Source organism: Peromyscus leucopus, chromosome 12 (assembly GCF_004664715.2).
Source record: "Peromyscus leucopus breed LL Stock chromosome 12, UCI_PerLeu_2.1, whole genome shotgun sequence".
NCBI lineage: Eukaryota > Metazoa > Chordata > Mammalia > Rodentia > Cricetidae > Peromyscus > Peromyscus leucopus.
This window is the reverse complement of record NC_051073.1, coordinates 81518376-81535958: the sequence shown is the minus strand read 5'-3', so window position 1 is coordinate 81535958 and position 17583 is coordinate 81518376. Positions and strand designations below refer to the sequence as shown.

Genomic DNA, 17583 nt, shown 5'->3' with positions numbered 1-17583 from the left:
GAGAGCTTGAGCTATTGATAGGACAGTGTTTGGTAACTAACTTTGATGTCTTTGAACCAGACTCCTGACCTAAAATTATTGCTGGTACTGCATTGGAGAATGTGCAACCTGAAGGCAACAGACTGCTCAGTTTCTGCGGTTCTCTTTTCAGAGGCTAAATTTTATTTCTAGGGATAAGTCAGAAGACTGTGGACTGCTCAGTTCCTATGACTTTAGATGACTTAACAAAGCTAGGGAAGAATTCAATAATCTGTTTGGTCCTCACATTTAGAGAAAGCAATTCACAGCACCTCATGGTATACAGATTGAGAAGTACACACAGGAAGACCCTCAGGATGTGAAACTCATGGAAATTAGCAAATAAGCATATCTGTGACATTTCTAAAGAAAGTGTAGTCCTGTTACTGACAACATACCATTCACTGCCCTGCTCTCAGCTCTCAGACACCAACAACTTTCTGGTGGGAACAAAGAGAAATGACAATTGATCCCAGATCCATGCAACCTTTCAGATTCCAGTACTAGAAAACCTGGAAAGAAGGTTTTTCCTGGTAGATTCCAGTACTAGACATCAACTGTCTGGTGGAAACAGAGAGAAATGACAATCAACCCCAGGTACCATGCAACCTGGCAGATCCCAGTATGAGAAAACCTGGAAAGAAGCTTTTCCAATGAAAGTTCTACAGCTAGGAATACTTTTGAGTTATTTTTCTTTATTTTTATCTAATTTATTTACCTTTAAAATCATCTTAACTTAATATTTTTAAATTCTTGTTCTTTTCTGTATTTCATTTTTCAGTCACCCAATTTTTTCCTTTCCTGCTGCCTTGCTTTCCTTTTCCTGCCTCTCATTTTGTTTCACCATTTTATTACTTATAACTTATTGGTGAATAATTTTTAGATTGATACAGTGTTTTTTTTAATTGCATTTTCTGTATTAGTCAATTTTCTTGGTGCTGTGACCTGAAAATTGGTCTATATACTTGGCAAAAATAAATTTAAGGATGGAAGGGTTTGTTCTGGTTCACAGTTTGAGGGTCTAGCCCATCATGGAGGCATGAAGGCATTGATGCAGATATGGAGGTGGTTGGTCACACTGCACCAACAGTCTCACTCATCATGAAATGGTGCCAGGGACACTGGGGGTGAGTCTCCCCTTCTCTGTTAAACCTGTCTAGGAAGATCCCTATAGATACAATCAGATGTATGTAAACATGTCCAAATCAAGTCAAACTAACAATGAAGGTTAAAAATCATAATATGTTATGCATGTTTTTCCTCATGCTGTTTTTATGGTGTCTTATTATACCTTCTCTGAATGGTACTGGACACCAATCCCTCTGAAATAGCTATTTAAATGAGACCATTGTATCAAAGTGGAAGAGATATTTACAGCAAAAGTTAGGCAACACAGTACCAGAAGTACTCAAAAAGTAAGGTAACATAACATCACTCCCTTAAAAAGTCCTAACTCCTAAAGTTGAAAGAGGAGGATGGAGAAAAAAAATTCCCAAGGCTAATTTTTTAACTCAGCAGTGAATTCAATGAAGACATAAATAGCTGAATCAAAAGTAACAGTACAGGTTGTGATGGTTTGAAGAGATATGTCCCCATAGACTCATGTGTTTGAATGCTTAGCCCATAGGGAATGACAATATTAGGAGGTATAGGAGAAAGTTTCTGTTCCACCAACAACTACCAAATACCCAGTTGCCACTTCCCAAATTTCCACACAGAAGCTTATATTAATTATAACTGCTTGGCTACTAGCTCAGGCTTATTACTGACTAGCTCTTACACTTAAATTAATCCATAATTCTTATCTATGTTTAGCCACATGGCTTGGTACCTTTTCTCAGTTTGACATTCTCATCTTGCTTCCTCTGCATCTGGTTGGCAACTCCTGACTCCACCCTTCCTCTTCCCAGAATTCTTAAGCTTGTTCACCCCACCTTCATGCCTGGCTACTGGCCAATCAGCATTTTATTAAATAAATTTGAGTGACAATCTTTACAAAGAGGTGTGGCTTTTGTTAGAAGAAGCATGTTGTAGCATGAATCTTAACAGGTCTTATTAATAAAAACAAAACCCGGAGCCAGGTATTGGGGTGAATGCTGGAAGATCAAAAAAGCAGAATAAGCCACAGCTACCTCACCTCACCAATTCCTCATCTGATCTTGTTTCCTCAGACTGGAAGCCTCTGAGTCCTTATCCAGAATGAATCTCTAAAGCCAGAAAGCTTAACCCATCTAGTTCCTGGTTTTCATACCTTATATCCCTTTCTGCTTTCTGCCCTCACTTCTTGGGATTAAAGGCTCAACTCTTGGGATTAAAGGCGTGAGTCACCATGCCTAGATGTTTCCAGTGTGGCTTTAAACTCACAGAGACCCGGATGGATCTCTGCCTCCCAAGTGATAGGATTAAAGGCGTGTGTGCCACCATTTCCTGGCCTCTATATCTAGTGGCTGTTCTGTTCTCTGACCCCCAGATAAGTTTATCAGGGTACACAATATTTTGGGGAACACAATATCACCACATTTCCCCTTTTTTGTCTAAAATTAAAAAAAGCTTATAATACAAGAAAAACTATATCCAAAGAGCATATACAATATATACAGTCAAGAATTACATTAACAATGTTTAGTCCATTAACATTTGACAGATTCAGATGAAAAACTCCATTAATATATATTAACAATGTCCAGTCCAGTAACATTTGATAAACTCAGACAAAAAATTTTTATTACTTATCCTATGTAAAACAAGTAATTCCTTTTTAAAAAGTAGATTCAATAATTTCTCTTTTTATCTTATTATATCCATATTTTCTACCTTTTGTCATTTTTATATCTTCTCCTTTTTCTTTTTAGAGTAGATTCAATGATCTACCCATTTATCCTATTATTTCTTTATCTTTTTTCTCAGAGTGGATTCAATGATCTACCTCATAACTATATTCTCTTTTTTTCTTTTTCTTTTTAAACAAAAACTCTGAATCTAATCTCCTTATTCAGCTTTTTTCCTGACCATTAACAATTAACAACTTGTAACCAACCACCTTAAACAATGACAATTATCCATAAGCCATTAAACGACCAAAAACACCCACCCCACCTCTTGGGAATATGGGTGTCGTTTTCTTAAAATTACTTCCTGCTTTCTAGAGGTGAAGATGTCTTTAGGGGATCCTAAAAAGAAAATTTTTGGGTTAATTGTCAAGTCCTATATCATTTGTCCAGTTGCTGCATAATGAGAAAATGCAGGACTTGTTTCAAGTCCTTGTTCAAGTAGTCTGTGAATCTGGATCATCTCAGCGAACCATCTCAAAATTATCCTGAGCAGTTTGTAGTCCAAAGCCGATCTTTCCATGGTGTTAATCAGCTTAATGGCTTTACCACAGACCATGTGGAATATCTTTGTTGGATCCCGTCATCCCTTTGAAGATTTCAAAGTTGCTGTTAGGTGTGGTCATGGTTCCCTGAAGACGGTTTTGTTGTTGTTGTTTTTGTTTTTTGTTTTGCCTCCTCTGTGGTTTGGAGCAATCACAGTCTGATAAATGTCTGTCTCTCGGAACCATGAATGTTCTTCCCTAGAAGAAAGTATCTTCACAACAATTTCTCCCCACCATTTGTCTTGCCAAACTTTTCCAAACTGACTTTTGCTGATGCTTTCTTGTAACACGATGGTCCTGTCAATTCTTCTCTGAACCAGCAGTAGTAAACCCTTCATCCCAGGTAGCAGCATCACCACAGTGACCAACATGATGAGAAGCAGCCTGCAACTTGGAGCAGCAGCCGCTGCCTCCATGGTCCCACCACCATTTGTGGCTTGCCGAAGCTTCTCCTTAGCAAGCCTCCTAGGCTGGACTCAAACTCGGGATCCTCCTGCCTCTGCCTCCTTCAGTAAATCCTACCAGCATGCATCACCACAACTGGCAATGTGTAGCTCAGGTCTGAGCTGGGGCCTGCAAGGCCACAAGAAAGCGGCTTTTTCGGGAATTCATTCCACAAACATTGGGCGACAGATGTAGCAAGAATCATAAAAGTTCTTATTAATAAAAACAAACCCAGAGCCAGGTGTATTGGAGTGAATGCTGGAAGATCAGAGAAGCAGAATAAGCCACAGCTTCCTCACCTCACCAATTCCTTAGCTGATCCTGTTTCCTCAGACTGGAAGCCTCTGTGTCCTCATCTAGAATGAATCTCAGCTGAACTGTTGCTCAAAAGCCTAAAAGCTTAACCAGCCAAAAGCTTCTAGTTCCTGGTTTTCACGCCTTATATACCTTTCTGCTTTCTGCCATTATTTCCTGGGATTAAAGGCTCTTGTTACCATGCCTGGCTGTTTCCAGTGTGGCCTTGAACTCACAGAGATCCATGCCTCCCAAATGATTGGATTAAAGGAGTGTGCACCACCATTTTCTGGCCTCTATATCTAGTGGCTGTTCTGTTCTCTGACCCCAGATAAGTTTATTAGGGTACACAATATTTTGGGGAACACAATATCACCACAGCGTGTCACCATGGAGGCAGGCTTTGTGGTCTTACATATGCTCAACCTACACCTAGTACACTGGTCTTTTCTGCAGCCTGCAGATTAAGATGTAGAACTCTCAGCTCCTTCTCGAACACCATGTCTGCCTGCATGCTGCCATGTCCCACCATGATGATAATATAACAGAAACTATAACCCAGACCCAATTAAATGTATTCCTTTATAAGAACTACCATGGTCATGGTGTCTCTTCACAGCAATAGAAACCCTAAGTAAGACACAGGGCATAAAAGATTTCAATAAATTGCAAAAATAAACAAACAGAAATAACAAATGTCTTGCTCAGTAAGTCAAAAATCAAACACAACAAAACCTTACTTTAAAGACCCACCAAAAGACTAAATCAAGCAGAAGAACGAACAAATATATTGAAGACAAGCTGATGAATTATCACACTCAGGTAGCGATAGAGGAAGGGAGGGAGAGAGGGAAGGAGGGATTATCTAGAACCTTTGGGAAACTTTAGACAAAGGAATAGATGAGTAGGCTAAAAGTAGAGAAAACAGATTCAGAGAAATAAAAAGTTTCCAAATATTGGAAAAGACAAGAACATTTAGTTGTGGGAATAATGCAGAAGCTTAATCATTTATAACTAGAAAATAAACTCCTGAAGTTATATTGCTGGTTCCAAAAACACAAAGCCGAGAATAGTGAAAGCTGCAAGAAAAAGCCTGAAAATGCCTGAAAGGCAAAGCCCCAAAAATGATAGCAGAAAGGGTTTTAAGGCCAGAAGGACATGTGGTAATGTATTCCAAGGCCTAAACAACAATAGTTTTCAACACAGTATATCCAGAGTTATTCCTCAGAACATAAAAAAAAATTGAAGCACAGGAAAGGAACAAAAAGGACATGTGTGACATCATGAAAAATTCCTATCTTCAAAAGTATAGGAACGGATGAGAAAAAAGAACCCCAAGTCAATGGCATAGAACCAGAACTTCAACAAGGTCATAAAGAAAACTATGCCGAACTAAAGAAAGACACACACATACAGATATAAGAATCACAAGAAAATACCAAACAGACAAAACCAAAAAAGAAAATCCCACAACATATTATATTTAAAACACTAACTATATAGAACAAAGAAAGTACAAGAGAGGGAAAAATCAAAACAAAACACAGGTGACGTATAAAGGGAAAGCCATCAGAATAACTGCTGGTTTCTCAGTGGACACTTGGGAAGACAGAAGACCCAGGAGCAATGCATTCCAAGTCCTAAAAGACGATGTCAACCATCCTATGCTAATATCAAACTACTAACTATACTAATACCAATATTAACTACTTACTAATACTACCCAGAAAACCTGTCTGCCATAATTGAAAAAGGAACAAAATTTTTCCATGACAAAAAAATCCTTAAAAAATTATATCCAAGAAACTGAACCTAAGGAAAAGTACAGGAAGCATTATTTTGGGCTGACAAGATAGATGAACATAACAGAGAGACTTTGGAAAGGAATATGAAACCGTAACTACTAAAATCTCAAATACAACTGAAAACACAAAAATTCAATAACATGATAATTACAACACACACTTCAGTAATAACTTTAAATATCAAGGCTTCAATTTTTAAAATAAAATACAAAGATTGACTGAATGGATCAAGAAGCAAAATCCATCTCTCTGCTACCCACAATTAACATAGGATGGAGAAAAAGATAGCATGTGTAGAAGAATGAAATCAGACTGGGGTGGTGGTTTGAAAGAAAATGGTCCCTAAAGGGAGTGGCACTATTAGGAAGTAGCCTTGTTGGAGTAGGTGTGGCCTTGTTGGAGACAGTGTGTCACTCTGAGGTCGAGTTTTGAGGTCTCATATATGTTCAAGTCACATCCAGTGTCTCAGATCACTTCCTGTTGCCTGCACAACATGCAGAACTCTCAGCTACTTCTCCAACACCATGTCTGCCTGCCTGCTGCTGTGTCCTGTTATGATAATGGACTAAACTGTAAGCGAGTCATTCCAATTAAATGTTTTCTTTATAAGAGTTGCAGTGGTCACAGTGTCTCTTCACAGTAATAGAAACCCTAACTAAGACAACTAGTATCTATAACTTTATACAAAAATTAATTCCAACTGGATCAAAGGCCTAAATATGAAACCTAAAATGCTACAACTGCTAAAAGAAAACATAGGCAGTGCCCTACATGATACAGGGGTAGTAAAGGGCTTCCTGAATAGGACTCCATTTGCCCAAGAACTAAGGCCAACAATTAACAAGTAGGACCTCATAAAACTAAACAGCTTCTAGGCAGTAAATGATACAATCAACTGGATGAAGAGAGAGGTCACAGAGTGGAAGATAGTCTTTGACAGCACCATACATCTGACGGAGGGTTAGTATCCAGAATATACAAAGAACTTTTAAAAAATTACCCATAGAATATACAATGAACTTTTAAAAAATGACCCATGAAAAAATAGGTCTGGGACCTGAATAGAGGATTCTCAAAAGGAAAAAAAAAAAAAAAGGCTAAGAAACATCTCAAAAAAAGTTCATATACCTAGCATTTAGAGAAATGTAAACCAAAACAATTTTGAGATTTGATCTTATCCCAGTCAGAAAGGCAAAGATCAGTACAACAACCAACAGCAAATGCTGGAGGGAATGCAGAGAAAAAGGGACCCACTCATTCAGTGTTGATGGGATTGCGAAATCAGGCAGCCACCATGGAAATCAGTGTGGAGAATTCTCCAAAAGCTAAAAATAAATCTACCATTTCTCTGCTATTCCACTCGTTGGCATCTGCCCAAAGGACATGCATGGTATCTTTTCCACAGGTAACAACTCAGCCATGTTCATTACTGATCTCATCTCAACAGAGAGAAAATAGAGAAAACCAACAAATGGATAATGAAATCATGGCACATCTACACAATGAAATATTATTCAACTGTAATGAATAGTGAAATCATGAAATTGGAAGAAATAGATGGAACCAGAAAAGATCATATTGAATAAGGTAACCCAGACCTAGAAAAACCTTACATATTCTCTTTTATTGGCTGTTCCTAGCTCCAAATATTCAGATGTGAGTAACACAGCCTATAGCAACTATAGAAACCAGGAAAGTAAACAGGACCATTGCCAGGATGGGGGGCTGGGAAGTAATAGAGAGGGGATTAACAGGACACAAGTAATCTGATCAGGGAAATGGGAAAGGGGGGATTCATTAAGGAAGGGGAAGAAGGTAAATACAGGAGAAAGAGGGAGGTAAAATAACAATATGGATGGCTGAAAAATCTACAAGAAATCATGCTATACTATAAGCCAGTGTGTGTGTGTGTGTGTGTGTGTGTGTGTGTGTATACATATGTATATATATGTATATATACACACATGTGTGCATACACACACACACATATATATATATATATATACATATAATTATATATATAAAATGAACTTTTCTCATCAGCAGATCCTCTAACAAAAAAAAAATCCCAACACTAGACATGAGAAGCCCTATTTGGAGTTGCTGGCTAAGACTGTCTAAGAAACGCCCAAAACATACAGCCTATTGCTGTTGCCTTTGGTTCCCTCCCAGAGGCAGAAGGTACGTCCTGATTACTGAAGATACTATGCAGTTCAGAAACAGTGCTCAGAGCCTCCTGAGATGGAACTGACCTGAAAGCCTCCTCCGTGGGGACTAGCTTTTATGGCAACAGAAAGGCAGCATCAAGTTTCCAAAGGAGCGAGGTAACCTACAGTCCTACCCAGCAATGAAGCATATGAACCAGGATGGCATTAAATCCCTATGTGTGCAGTAGTATATTTCTACCTGAATTACGTGCATTATAACAATAATCTATAAACATCTGCCCTTATACTCACAGGTAAGTGTAGTCTTCACCCCTCATCAAGGAAATTTCTCAATGCAATAGAAGGAGACCATTACAGTTTTAGAGGGTGGAAAGATGGCTCAAGGGGTTAAGAATGCTTATGCTCTTACAGAAAACCCAAGCTGGATTCCCAGCACTGAGGTAGAGTGGCTCACAACTGCCTATGACTCCAGCTCTCAGGAATCTGATTGCCTTTTCTGGCCTCTGAGGGAAACTGCACTCACGCACACACACTCCCCAAATATTCACAGATATATATATATATGTGTATATATGTGTGTATATGTATATATGTGTGTGTATGTATATGTATATATATATGCACATGTGTAATTTTTAAAATGTTTTTTAAAATTCTAAGTCTCTATATAACAATATATAATACAGTTCAAGAAGCTCCACAGGACACTGCTATTTATGATACGTTGGGCCATATAAAGACAGAAAATCAGTTGACTTACCTGGCCACAGAATTAAAACTACTCAGCAGAAAACATGTTCACTCTCACAGTAGGAGTAAGGGCTAAACCAAGTCCCTACAAAACTCCTGTGTTGAAGCCCTAGCCCAGAGCACTAAGAGGTAGTTAAATGAAAGTGAGGCCTGTGGGGTGGGCTCAATTGAATCTGACAGATCCTTAAAAGGATGAGCAATCTGTGCATAGACAGAAACCAGGAGTGGACACACAGAGGAAAGATCCCGAAAGATGACAACCAGTGGGTTATGTTCCAACAGCCAAGGAGAGATTCAGAGGAAATCTATCTTGTTGGTACCTTGACCTTGGCTATCATCATCCATAATTGGGAGAAAATAAATTTTATTGTTTAATGAGAAAAGGTAGCATTTTCTTAAGGAAGCTTGAACAGACTAAGCAGCTAGTGTGGATTTCTCTGCTGCCATTGAGAGAATGACCAAGGTAACAGTACTGCTAGCATGGCCAGGAGACCTAGACTGTCTCACCTGCCTAGGAATTTTATGGCTTCTCCCTCCCTGGGGGACCTTGAATACTGACCTATTCTTTGTGATAGGGACATTGTTCTAAAAATAGAGATAATATATACCACTATTATTGGAATAATTACTGTACATTTCAGAAATGTGCAGCAAATAATTTAATCCACTCCATGTTGATTGTTATTTAGGCTGTTTGGATTTTAAGGATGTGTGACTTGAATGAGAATGGACTCCAAGAACTCATACATCTGAACACTTGGTCCCTAGTTGCTGGAACTGATTGGGAAGAATTAGGAGACATGGCCTTGTTGGAGAAGGTGTGCCAGTGGGGGTGGACTATGAAGTTTTAAAAGTCTCCTTCCATTCTGAGTCTGTCTTTTTATTACTATTATTAAATTTTTTATTTATTTTTACATACCAACCGCAGTTACCCCTCCCTCCTCTCACTCCACCCCCCCCCATCCATTCCTCAGAAAGGATAAAGCCTCCCCTGGGAGTCAACAAAGCATGGCATACCAAGTTGAGTCAGGACCAAGATCCTGCCCTCTCCATCAAGGCTGAAGGAAGGATCCCACCATAGGTAATAAGTTCCAAAATGCCAGCTCATGTGCCTGGGATAGATCTTGGTGCCACTGTTAGGAGCCAGAAACAGACCAGGCTACACAACTATCTTGTGGCTGTGTCTCTGGAAGTGAGCTCTCAGTAACTTTGTCAAAGCCTGCCTGCCTGCCATCATGAAACCTGCCATGATGGCAAATGAACTCTAATCCTCTGAAACTAAAAGCCTCAAATAATGTTTTTTATTTTCTTTCTTTTTTTTTCTATTTTTATTTTATTTGCATTGATGTTTTGCCTGCATGTAGGTCTCTGTGAAGGTGTCGGTGTCGGGTCCCCCGGTACTGGAGTTACAGACAGTTGTGAGCTGCCACATGGGTGTTAGGAATTGAACCCAAGTCTTCTGGAAGAGCATCCAGTGCTCTTAACCACTCAGCAATCCCTCCATTCCCCCTCAAAGAATAGTTTTTATGCTGTGTTGGTGTCATATCACAGCAACAGAAAAATTAAGACAAAGGGTTAAACAAGGTCCTAGTAACATTTAGGAACATTCAAATGCTGTGTCTTATTTGGCATCACTGACACTTGAAGAACAAACTTCTTTCATGTGTTTGCAGTTACTGATTATGTTTCTAAATCTAACTTGATCTCCCCCTCCTCCCTCCCACCTACCTTGTCTTGCTCTTTCCCAGTACTAGGGAATGAATTAGCCTTATGCATGACAGGCAGGTGCTCCAGCACTGAGCTCAGTCCCTAACCCTGCTTTCTTTTGAGGTGGTCATTTTAAGAAAGACACACCAAGAAACTCTGAGGAAATTCACGACATTACCTTTATTTCACGTATTTTCACATCTGTAGGTTTGCTAAAATGCCTAATGACAGCATTAAAATGTGCTGCCACTTGACCTGATGAGCACAAGCATTCTGGAATCTTTTGCTTGAGAGAAAATCCATTCTTAAAGCAGGGCATAGCATATAAACAGCCAGACTTCACATGTCATTTCTGGGGCAAATACAAGACTCTCTGCAACCCTCCTTTTAAGTCATTCCAATCAAGTAACAAAAAATACGCAAAGGATTAAAAACAAAGATATCCAGGAGAAAAGGAGGAGGAAAGGGGTCAGAAGGTAAAAGACAGGAACCTCATCCACAGGCAGCCTGAGGCCCTTTCACTAGTGATCCTAAGAACCATGACGAGGTCACTGAGACCAGAAATAATCCCTGGCCATGATGCTCTAAAAGACCTCCTATGGAAGATAAGCCCAATGTTTAATATCTGCAGCCAAACTCAAATCCAAAAATCTAAGAATTTCATAGGTAAAACTTTTTACCAATATCCATAAAAAGCAATAAAGTTTTTTTTTTTTTCACAGTAAAAACTAATCTCCCAAGCAAAAGAAAGCAAACATTAGAACTGCTGGTAAATTTTGGTCCAGTAATGATTATTTATGCTTCTGGAGTTCAAACTATATTATGTATAGTTAATTCGTTCTTTTTATATTTACCTTCTTATAGTAACAGATTCTATTATATTTATTATATAATTATATTATTATATACTTATAATATAATGAATTGTATTAATCCGATCTGTTTATATTTCTCTCTTAAATGACTACCAAGAAAATGACGAATTAATATGTATTAATCTATTTTCACATGAGATCTCCTACTACACCTATTTTCCCAAGAAGAATAAAAACAAAAATGGCCAGATCATAGATCATGCAACATACCTCTTGGACAAGAACCCTCGAGTGGTTGTTTTTCCTACTCCCTAAGTCCAAATTATAGAATCTCTGGTTCCAAAAGGACACAATTCAGTACTTCAGTCATATAAGATCCATACTGCATCCTGGCTTTCTTCCGTTAGCATTTCTCTAACAAAATCACAGAAGTTTTCCTAGTAAAACTGTTTTTCCCTTAGGAGGCAGATGCACAGTTGACTGTTGGACTCGGGTTTACTGTACTCACCAAGGAGGGAAGATGTAAATGATGTCCTGGGGATGCCCCCTCAGGTGGTCTGCAGTCTCTCTGGTAAAGAGAACCTTCAGGCAGGCCCGGAGTCTAGGAGCTATTTCCCTGGGAGGGCTAATTGGTGGCCCTGCTAGCTGCTCACACACTGCAACTTGCATGGTGCATTCCTCATGTAGCTCTAGAATTTTCACAGTTAATACACCAGATTTTCTGCCTAGAAGTTGAAGACAGAAGGGGGTAGGGGGAGGACAACACATATTTAGAAGCGTTCTACACATTTTGTGAACAAAAATCTATACCTGCCTCAACTGCTCCTGTCAGAAACTGTGTACCAGTGTCAGAAAAGAAAACTAATACAGGGATGTTCAAGGACTTTGGGGTGTTTGGGGTATAGATTTAAAAGGGTAGAATTTGGCTGGCGGTGGTAGTGCACGCCTTTAATCCCAGCACTCAGGAGGCAGAGGCAGGCGGATCTCTGTGAGTTCGAGGCCAGCCTGGGCTATCAAGTGAGTTCCAGGAAAGTCATAAAGCTACACAGAGAAACCCTGTCTTGAAAAAACAAAAAGGGTAGAATTTGATCTGGATTCCAATAGTGCCTTTCTTATAGAATTGGCCAAATTACATAGATTTCAACTCCTCTATTTTCTCATCTATGAAACCGATCATGTCACCTGCTCCAGTGAACATCTGAGAGAATTAGAAGATAAACAAAGGCAAATCAATGCAATAATAATTATGGACTATGTAACAACGTAAAAGTGCCAAGAACTGGGAGTGTTATCTCAATTATAGAACATTTGCCTACCATGTGTGTGGTTCACCTCATAAGCTCAAGTGGCTGGAGTAGGGTGGGACACACGAAATATTCCCAATAAAAGTCACAGTCTTTGCAGAGTTCTCATGTTGGGTGTGGTAGATGGCATCTGTAACCCTAGCTATTTGGGAGACTAAGTGGATAGAATCCCGAGTTAAAAGCTGATCTTGGTAACAACAAAAAGGGAAGGGGAAAGAGGGGAGCTCAACTGGAAGGAAGTGAAAACAAAGTAGAGGGCACAAAAAAGACACAGTGGGTGATGTCTCTGAGGAGGGACAAAGAAGGCTGTGACTCAGAGGAAACTGGGGGAATTTCAAATCTTCACAATTAAACACACATCAAGGCATAAAGGCAAAGATTAACATGTGTTATTAGTAACGTTATATTTTATCTTTTTATATTACTGTTTAATTTTTAAAATAAAAAATTAGTTAAGTGGGATAATGAAAATAGACCTGCAAATAACATTCAGTATTAGTCTCTCAACCACTGTAGATTAACAGCAAAAAGACCAAAAGCCAAGTTCTAAGTTATATAGTTTCATTTCCGTTTCCACTTCTTCCTCTCTCACTTTTGCTTCATTCATTTGTTTTCTTGGTCTCAATCTTCCCATCCCTTCTCCTGGCTAAGTGCTGCAGTATAGGTTTGCACACTGAGCAGCCCCACCAACTGGTCAGGGCACTGTTCAGGATGACTGCTTCTCACAGTTTGTACCTGTCTCACTTGAGGACAGGAGGGAAACAGGGAAGGACATGAGCATGTGCAATGTCAAGCTGCTGCTGGTCATAGTGTGAGAAAAAATGGAGGTCAAAAGACAAACTTCTAAGACAAGCACTGACTAAAGAGTAAGCATATTGACTCTGGCACAGCACATGCATCTTTAATGAAAAGTAGGTGTTTTTCAATGGTGAACATAAAAAGAAGTTTGGATCAATGAAAGTCATTTTAGTTTAGATATTTCTCAAGGGCAAGGCAGCCAAACAGTGGCTAGAAACTCAGGGTTTTTAGAAACAAAAGGAAAACTGGTATATGTACAGAATACAGTGGCCAAAGGTGTATTTTTGGACCTATTTTCAAAGGTGTTAAAAACTTGTGCTTGTATTAGGGGGTTTATATTAAACACTGCAAAACTACCATCTGACCTATATCTTGCTGACAGAAGGCACTATCCAGGGCTTCATGACCAGCTAATTTATTGAGCACTGGTCACCCAGCTCAAGTCCAGGTATAGTCAGCTGCACAGGTTTCTGGTCTTGTAGCTACAATATCTGCTCCGCATCACACTAGACATGAAGAACTACCTATCAGGAGCAGAAAGTAACAGACACTTAGGGGTTACTTTAGAGCATACAGACATCCTGAGAGCTCATAAAGGGAAAATAATTATAAAAATACACAAGTAGCCGGGCAGTGGTGGCGCACGCCTTTAATCCCAGCACTCGGGAGGCAGAGCCAGGCAGATCTCTGTGAGTTCGAGGCCAGCCTGGGCTACCAAGTGAGCTCCAGGAAAGGCGCAAAGCTACACAGAGAAACCCTGTCTCAAAAAAAAAAAAAAAACAAAAAAACAAAAAACAAAAAAACAAAACCACAAGTAGTAGAGCACATTCCATCATTAAAATGCACATTAAAAACACAGGATGGCCCACACTGTTATCGAATGTTCATTTCTGGAAGACTGTTATAAGAAGTACTAACAATATTCCAAACAAGATAGTTTCTCAATATCCACAGCACCAAATACCTTAGGGGATAAACAAGTTATTTTATGTTAACTATTATCATGCCCTGAACACCACAGTTTCCTTGGTGACTAAACAGGTTTATGACACTGTGATAGGTATTAGCACTGGTGACCACAGCTGTAGGGAAGGGACGGCATAGTCTTGTCTTCTGGGCAGGAGTTCTAGGAGACACAGATAAAGAATGCCTCTGTAGAATAAAATAAAGCAGTCTCAATTCCACTTACCTGAGAGAGAAAAAGATGATGGGATAAGGTCTGTCAAGTTATGTGGTGGAGGCAAGCTCCTAATTTGAGCCCAAGAATATGAGTACTAGAAACACTCATTTTACAAAAAATACTGTTTTGCAGTTTGATGAATGGTTCAAAAAAGGTCATTTCTATGCTGCTAGGGCAATATTTTCCATAAATGTTGGAGCACTTAACCAAAACATCACATCATCCATGAAATAGTTTGAGTAACTGCCAGAAACAATTACTTAGGGACTTTCTCAAAAGCAATACTAGAAAGATTTTTAAGAGCCATAGGCTGCCGGGCGGTGGTGGCGCACGTCTTTAATCTCAGCACTCGGGAGCCAGGCGGATCTCTGTGAGTTCGAGACCAGCCTGGACTACCAAGTGAGTTTCAGGAAAAGGCACAAAGCTACACAGAGAAACCCTGTCTCTTAAAATTAAAGGAAAAAAAAAAAAAGCCATAGGCTAAAGACAAAACTGTTTTTTCAATATGACAAGATTGCTGTACTCATGAACTCAGCAGCTCTAGTTAGGTGCACAAGATCTGCACGAAGTTAAGCTAGTCAGCACTGTATAATGGAGTGAGACTGAATCTTGAGCCTGAACCTGTAAATGAGAACTATGGACAGCTGAATGGCTTCTAGGGGAGGGGAGTTAGTCTTCTCTAAGGATATGGCTCCTGTAGGCTGACCGTGCTCCAGTTAATGGCACCGCCACCGGTAGTGTATTTATAGGCAGCACAAACTGGAGTCATGGACTACTGCAAAACAACAACAACAACAACAAAAAAACACAACATGAACTCTGGGGCGGGGGATAAGAAGGTGGGGGTTAACCTGAGAGGGGTTAGGAGAAGATGCTGAGGATGAATATGATCCAAATATACTGTGTGAAAATTTTAAAGTATAAAGAAAAACATTTTTAATCCTGAAATTAAAAAATACCCTAATACCTTATTTGTATTTGGCTACTGATAAGAGCCTCTCTAACAATATAGTATCAGCTACCTCTGAGAGCACTGAGAATCAGCAGGAACACAGTAAATACATGGTACACTGCCTAGTCCAGCACGTGTGCAACATTATAGCATCAGCCTTTCAAAGCATTTTCAAATCAGTGCTCTTTTCAAGACTGAGTATTTCTGTGTAACAGCTCTAGCAGTCCTGGAACTCACTCTGTAGACCAGGCTAGTCTCAAATTCACAGAGATATGTCTGTCTCTGCCTCCCAAGTGCTGGGATTAAAGGCATGTACCACCACCACCGCCTGGCTCGTCTGTTTTCTTATTCAATATATAAGAACTACAAAACACAGGCTAGAAGAAACAGAACCTCTGTAAAGTTGCTACCTAAAGTAAAGCTGGGATATCAAAAAATATGCCTGCCTAGGGGCTGTAATAAAATTACAGAAATAATCAAGGAATTAGAAAGAAAAAAGGCTATATTATCAAGATGCCAGGCAGGATGCATCTATGGGTAAAATAATGTCATGATTACTATGAGTACGACAATCAGCTTTCTGACTGAACTTTAGGCCTATTCCACAGGAAGAACTCCTACCCAGTACTTATGCCAGGGTGAAAGGCTCTGGATGGGGAGGGGTCATAGGACCCCAGTAGGGAAGGAACTGCTGTTGTTTTGTTGAATGAATGCAATGTGCATCAAGTTGTTTCTAAATATTCGTGTTTGCACCCAAAGAATTATTAGTGGACAAAAACTTCCTTATGTAGATTAGGTATATTTGAGACATGCATAAACCATTGGTGAAGCTCCTGAGAACAAGTGATGTTGCTGTGGCACAGAAGCCCAATGCTTAGTAACTGATAGGGATCTCTCTCACTCCCTCCAATGCTTAGATCATTATAGAAGAGGAGATAGAAAGAATCTAAGAACTAGAGAAAGAGGTGGAATACTGTGTAGCAATTTATTCTTGAGGGGAACAGGAAAGCTCATGTGACTCCAGTAGGAAGAAGTAATAAGCAACCTTCAAATATCAGGAAGTACATGAAACTAACAAAATTCACAAGGTCACTCTCAAACATTATAAAAGTAGTAAATAATTCCCGGGAGAGAGTTGCTTCCAGGAGACTCTCTGACCTGGCATGCACCTCCAGCACTGCAGCTTCCATTAGTTGTCACTCAGCTGTGGTGGGCTTTTGGTGACGCAGTTACTGTAGTTATCCATGCTCCTGTAAGCTACCCAGCACCCATACTCCTGTAAATAACCCCAATAAACTCACTAGTTTGCTAAGTCAGACTCTGAAAGAATCCTTACTTTGGTCTGCCATTGTTTCCCTACCTGGGGTGAATAGGAATTTGTTTGCCTTTCCCCAGAAAAAGCTCACAGAATATTTTATTAGTTAACTGAGATGGAAAAGGGGGGGTGGGTGGTCTTTGGTTTTAGATGGTCAAGAGGACACGAAAACTATAAAAAGAGATGAAAACAAAAAATCTGTGGTTGCTATGATGGTTGATTTATTTGAAATACACAGTCAAGAGTCCATTGATATACATATGAACTCAAATCATCCTGGGCATGTTATTCTGAAAATTAATGCATGTTGCTAATTAAAGTACTATAAAAGAAAGGACAATGAGCCGGGCGGTGGTGGCGCACGCCTTTAATCCCAGCACTCGGGAGGCAGAGCCAGGCGGATCTCTGTGAGTTCGAGGCCAGCCTGGGCTACCAAGTGAGTTCCAGGAAAGGCGCAAAGCTACACAGAGAAACCCTGTCTCGAAAAACCAAAAAAAAAAAAAAAAAGAAAGGACAATGTAAAGTAAATTAGGATGTGAACAGAGAATTTGAAATCATTCTTTTGTAGATGGCAGGAATTCTCCAACCCTCTGCTTCTTTGAGACAAGATCTCATATAGCCCAGGCTGGCCTCAAATTTACTATCCAGTTGAGGATGACC

General features: G+C 39.6%; 1 protein-coding gene across 10 annotated transcripts in view; it reads right to left on the bottom strand.

Moving 5' to 3' along the window:
- The window catches only part of Spidr (scaffold protein involved in DNA repair), a 280374-nt gene that overhangs the window by 163093 nt on the left and 99698 nt on the right, over positions 1-17583 (bottom strand). For 8 of the 10 annotated variants that reach the window (XM_028893301.2, XM_028893303.2, XM_028893302.2 and 5 more), the window contains one exon: positions 11883-12099. The exons of the other annotated variants lie outside the window; for them this stretch is intronic. In XM_028893301.2, the coding sequence (XP_028749134.1) occupies positions 11883-12099 (217 nt within the window). The remainder of the gene's footprint in view (positions 1-11882; positions 12100-17583) is intronic. 10 annotated transcript variants of the gene reach the window in all.